Raw genomic sequence first — 6,080 nt, forward strand, 5'->3', positions numbered from 1 at the left:
GCTTATATTTATTAGGGTATTCTAATGAAAAATAACTTTTTCCCTATCCACAGAATAGGGGCAAGTAAAAGATCACAAGTGGTGCTACCTCTGAACCCCCCGGCAATCTCCGTATTGGCCCATGTCTTGTGTGTTATGAATAGTGCCTAGGGTACGGCACGAGACGCGCGGCTCTATTCATTCCTATAGAGGTGCTGGAAAAAGCAGAGTAAGCCGGCAGAGCACTGTACTTTGCTTTCTCCGGCACTTCGGTAGAGATGAACAGAGATGCGGGCCACATGCCTACCTGCGGCTCTATTCATAATACAGAAGCAGGCGGCTGATACAGAGATCGCCCGGGTCTTGGAGTTCGGACACCCCGTGAATGGTTATTTGTGGATATGGTACAATTTTCCTTAAAGTGTAAATTCACATGAGACCTAAAAGACTACAAGTAGGGTTTTTAAATATGTGAATACACTAACTTTGCATCTAAATCCACACAATTCTTAGTGTATTTGCTATGCCGGCTTTTGTTACTCTACAGCCCATGTCAAATTAGCTTATTGGGTTAACCATCTACCTGCATCGCTTCGCGTCTGTCAGACAATTTATCATTTCATTGTATCCAGCAGACACGACACAAGGATTGAATGTGAACAGAACCTTGTTTTAATTACAGTAATTGAGAAGCAGAATAACGTCTGCGGTATTAGAGAGCAATAGCAGTCTAATGAATACATCCACATTCTAGCCAAATCCATATATTAATATTTATACAGAGGGCCCTGCCTCGGCATATAGTGGAGACGTAGCGTACAGTCAAAGAGAGCTGCCCATCAACCTTCAGCATTTCTAAAATCATCACTGACATCCTATTAGTATGCAGCTGTATCATGGAGGGAAATGCTAAGTAATGCAGACAGAACCTCTGGGATTAAAGGCGACAGCTAACTGTCCCTCAGCTGCGCTTTTAAAGTTCACTGTGTCTCGGGCGAGAATTAAAGCTCATGATACATGCAGCTGCTTATCTGCGACTGCTTCTAAGACATGGACATACCTGGGACTCTGTAGCACAGACCCCACAGTCACCAAAGTCATTGAGATTTGACTGTAGGCAGCGCTGGCTCAGCGGAGAGGCAGCTGCTAATGATTGCAGTTTAGAGATCACATCTAATTTCTCTAACCATCACTTGAATCGCTGCCACTTGGCTGTCATACCGCCTTATCTGCTGGCAGACAGCTCCTAACACACCTGGCTTCTTGCTACATTACACTTCACAGCGACGCTTTTAAAGGCTCCGTAATTCACTCTCTTCCGAGCCGCTCAGTCTCTGCGAGACGGCGAGCGCCCAGGTAATCAAAAACGTGGAATGGTAATAATGGGAAGGGAAAGGAAGAGAGATTCCATTTAAACTCGCCAAGAGAACAAATGTACAATTCTGTTATTTCAATATGAAACAGGATTCTGGTGGTAATATAACATAGGGAAATGCAGAGGAAACTAATGCTTTCTCACTTTTAGCACATAAGAAAAATGAATGGTTGGATCCAGGACTAAGCATGTAGTATGAGAATGTGCCCCAGTATTAAAGTATTGTATTGCCCCCCAAAAGTTATACAAATCACCAATATACACTTATTACGGGAAATACACATAAAATGCTTTTTTCCCTGCACTTACTACTGCATCAAGGCTTCACTTCCCGGATAACATGGTGATGTCACTTCCTGGATAACATGGTGATGTCACTTCCTGGATAACATGGTGATGTCACTTCCTGGATAAAATGGTGATGTCACTTCCTGGATAACATGGTGATGTCACTTCCTGGATAACATGGTGATGTCACAGCCCGACTGCCAGAGCTGTGCGGGCTGTGGCTGCTGGAGAGGATGATGGCAGGGGGACACTGAGGGACACAGGGAACTGTAGGGACACTGAGCATCCCTCTGCCATCATCCTTTCCAGCAGCCACAGCCCGCACAGCTCTGGGAGTCAGGTCATGACATCACCATGTTATCTAGGAAGTAGGGCTGGGCGATTAATCGAATTAATTCGATTAATCGTCCAGAACGTTGAAATCGATTTGATTTTTTGTAAAAATCGTAAATTCGATTTTCACAAAAAATCATTTCGGGCTGCTGTGCCGGAGAGGAGCTGAGAGGAAGGTGGGTTGTGGTGCGGGCCGGCGGGAGAGCCGTAGAGGGGCGGTGTGGGTGAGCGGGGAGAAGATGCTGGGTGGCCAGGCTGGAGAGGGGCGGTGCGGTGCGGGCCGGCGGGAGAGCCGTAGAGGGGCGGTCTACCACTAGACCTCCATTACTACACCCTACGTAGATGAAGGCACAAACATGATTTCCTATACTATATGGGGGCTCTGTTACACTGGAAAGCAATACAGTTGTTGTCTGAAATATCATTAAAATAGTATCTGATGCTGCAGGGAGAAAATGTTCTGTTTATTTAGCAAAAAAAGAAAAAAATCGAGATTTAAATCGAGAATCGTCCAAATTTTTTAAAAAAATCGAGATTTTATTTTTTGCCCATATCGCCCAGCCCTACTAGGAAGTGACATCACCATGTTATCCAGGAAGTGACATCACCATGTTATCCAGGAAGTGACATCACCATGTTATCCTGGAAGTGAAGCCTAGATGCAGTAGTAAGTGCAGGGAAGAAGCACTTTATAAGCATTTCCTGTAATAAGTGTATATTGGGGATTTGTACTTTTGAGGGGCAATACAATACTTTAATAAAAATTTTCACCAGACTTCTCCTTTAAGGTCCCCAAGGACGCAGCTCCAATTTACTGCCATCACAACTGCTTTGGCGGGGGTCTCAGACCTTCTGGCACAGTAATTCGTGGGCACGGGGAGAGGTAATTACAGGTAGTTGTTACCTTTCATTTTGCCCCTGCTGGATTAAAAAAAAAAAATCTCAGAACTTCTCAAAGGGGTTTTACATGTGCTGACACCCAGCAGTTTTTGGGGGGTGAGTAGAGGTAACATGAGGAAACACACAGAGACTTGCAGCTTAGTCAGGAGCACACAGGGGCCTTACCTGTTTACTACTCAGAGTGTCGGCAGTCCAGTCTTTTTCATCAGCAAACCGAAACTGAGAGAAAGAATCCCCTAGAAGAGAAAATAAGAAAACTATTCAGGATGTTTAAAAATATTACCGTATGTCCCAATAAGTTTATCTGGTCAAAAAATATATTTCTCTATAGATAAGTAATATTACAGCTGTCTGTACACTGCAAAAAAAAAAAGTGTTTTTCCCAGTTACCAGAATAACCAAGACATCATTTGCACGGCCCAGCCACTCTATTAATATATTTGCGTTAAGGTCCTGAAAGGGGCCCTGATTGGTTGCCCCTAGCAACCAATCAGATTCCACCTTTCATTCCTAACAGACTCTTTGGAAAATGGAAGGTGGAATCTGATTGGTTGCTAGGGGCAACTGGGCCAGTTTCACTTTACACCATGTTTGATAAATCTACCCCTATGTCTATGTAGGGGTTCAGCCAATAAACTCTTTGGGGGAGATTTATCAAACTGGTGTAAAGTAGAATTGTCTTAGTTGCCCCTAGCAACCAATCAGATTCCACCTTTCATTTTTCAAAGAATCTGTGAGGAATGAAAAGTGGAATTCTACTTTACACCAGTTTGATAAATCTCCCCTATGTCTATGTAGGAGTTTAGGAACGCAATAAAAAAAAATCAGGCTATAAACATACTAAATGTACTTTAAGTAGATGTAAACACGACTTTAAAAGGGAACTATCAGCAAGTTAGACGAATCTAACCCTATTATGCACTGAGGATGAAGGTATGTCCCTTACTTTCATCCTCAGCGCCGTTCCTGTGCTGTGACTTGCCCCCAGTAAGCATTAGGAGTACTGAGGGCCTGCCTACCACCCATCCTAGCACCAATCTTGCCTTCTCCCAGCCGGTACCCTCAATTGATAATCAGAGGGGGCAGGCTCTTGGGAGGCTTAAAACCTGCCCCCCACCCCCCTAATTATTGTCAATGGAGGGGGCAAGCTGGAGGGGATGCATTGCTGCACGGGGGCGAGTTCTACAGCCCCTCGATGGGCCTGCTACCTCTAATGGTCTTCAATGGAGGTGTCCGGGGGCAATCAGGATCAGTGCTGAGGGGGGTAGCCTCCCTTCCAGTGCTCCTAATGCTTATCAGGCACAGGAATAGCGCTGAGAATGAAGGTAAGAGACATACCTTCAACCTCATCGCCCCGTGTACAATAGGATCATATCAGCAAATTAGATTAGTCTAGCCTGCTGATAGTTTCCACTTAAAATGTTTTAAAGAGGATGTACCACCAGGTACATCCTCTTTAATCTGAGCCCACGGATCGAACGGCACAGGTAGGCCGGCCCGCCCCCAGTGGGAGGGAATTCCCTCCCCTGAATGACGCAACTCCATTAGAATGAATAGAGCTGCGTCATACAGTGAAGGAAATTCCCCTTCCACTGGGGGCGGGCCGGCCTACCTCCAGTGCTTGAGCACCTGATGGTACATCCTCTTTAAAGGGGGTACAGCTTTATATTTTTGGTGCGTGGACTGTCTAGAGGTCAGCATACTTTAACCACAATGCACAAAAGACAGGACATGAGCATAACTAGCCCAAAATAGAAGTACCCCTGAACCAAAAACCCCATACACAACTGCTTAATTCAGTCTAATCTTATCTGAAAAGGGGTAATGAATGGATTAAATGCGTCCATGTCTCTGCATAGTAAACATCAGCAGACTCTTTCGAGTGTGTTATCATATTTTTCCACAATCATTTACTGCATAAAGCACATTTTACGCAAATCAAGCCTCGCAGCATTAGATTTAAGCTAGCGCTTTAAAATTAATTTCTTAGCAAATAACAGGAAATTAATAATTATACAATATCTACTGGATGTCTACATTGACAAGCCTGAAAATAGAATGTTCATTGTCTGTGTATATTTTTGTAAAAGTAAGAAAGATGGTATATGAAGAAAATGGATATTAGCGGGTAGGAATGAAATTATATTTATGTTCATCCCAAAATTCAGACAAAAAACAAGAGGCTTATGCTGCGAATTTGAACGATAATCGTACGTGTAAACGCAACGAACGATCGAATGACAAGCGAGAAATCGTTCATTTTGATCTTTAACCCCTTAGCGACCCATGACGTATCTGATACGTCATGGTGCCGCTCGGGGTGTTCAGAGCGGGGTCCCGCCGGGACCCCGCTCTGAACGGCGCTGATCCCGGCTGACACGTGCAGCCGGGCAGTGCCTCTATTAGCCGGCGCGGGTCCGGTTGCCGCGCCGGCTAATTAAGCCTCTAAGTGCAGCTGTCAAACCTGACAGCTGCACTTAGAGGCTTCAAACCTCACGTCCCTGGTGTCTAGTGGGACGGATCTCCCCCCCGCGATGCGATCGCGGGGGGGAGATCCGTTCTTCTGCCCGTGCCGGGCCTCAGCGTCGGAATGACGCTGATCCCGGCTCGGCAATAGATTGCTGTGGCCAGCAGCAGGCCATAGTAATCTATGACCGATCTGATGGATCTTTGCTGTGTATATACACAGCATTGATCTCTATGAGAGATCAGTGCTGTCTATATACAAGTCCCCCAGGGGGGCTTCTAGTTACAGTAAAAAAAAAAGTAAAAAAGTGTTTTTATTAATAAAAAATCCCCTCCCCCTAATAAAAGTCCAAATCACCCCCCTTTTCCCATTTTATAAATATAAATTAATAAATAAACATATTTAGTATCGCCGCGTGCGTAATCGCCCGAACTATTAATTAATCACATTCCTGATCTCGCACGGTAAACGGCGTCAGCGCAAAAAAATTCCAAAGTGCAAAATTGCGCATTTTTGGTCGCATCAAATCCAGAAAAAATGTAATAAAAAATGATCAAAAAGTCGTATATGCGCAATCAAGGTACCGATAGAAAGAACACATCATGGCGCAAAAACTGACACCTCACACAGCCCCATAGACCAAAGGATAAAAGCGCTATAAGCCTGGGAATGGAGCGATTTTAAGGAACGTATATTTGTTAACAATGGTTTGAATTTTTTACAGGCCATCCGATACAA

At 44.5% G+C, this 6,080-nt stretch overlaps 1 protein-coding gene across 3 annotated transcripts in view; it reads right to left on the reverse strand.

Moving 5' to 3' along the window:
• AVEN (apoptosis and caspase activation inhibitor) overlaps positions 1 to 6,080 on the reverse strand; it is a 350,669-nt gene that overhangs the window by 31,064 nt on the left and 313,525 nt on the right. For all 3 annotated transcript variants that reach the window (XM_069950190.1, XM_069950191.1, XM_069950189.1), the window contains one exon: positions 3,041 to 3,111. In XM_069950190.1, coding sequence (XP_069806291.1) covers positions 3,041 to 3,111 — 71 coding nt within the window. The remainder of the gene's footprint in view (positions 1 to 3,040; positions 3,112 to 6,080) is intronic.

The sequence above is a fragment of the Dendropsophus ebraccatus genome, chromosome 13, assembly GCF_027789765.1.
Source record: "Dendropsophus ebraccatus isolate aDenEbr1 chromosome 13, aDenEbr1.pat, whole genome shotgun sequence".
Lineage (NCBI taxonomy): Eukaryota > Metazoa > Chordata > Amphibia > Anura > Hylidae > Dendropsophus > Dendropsophus ebraccatus.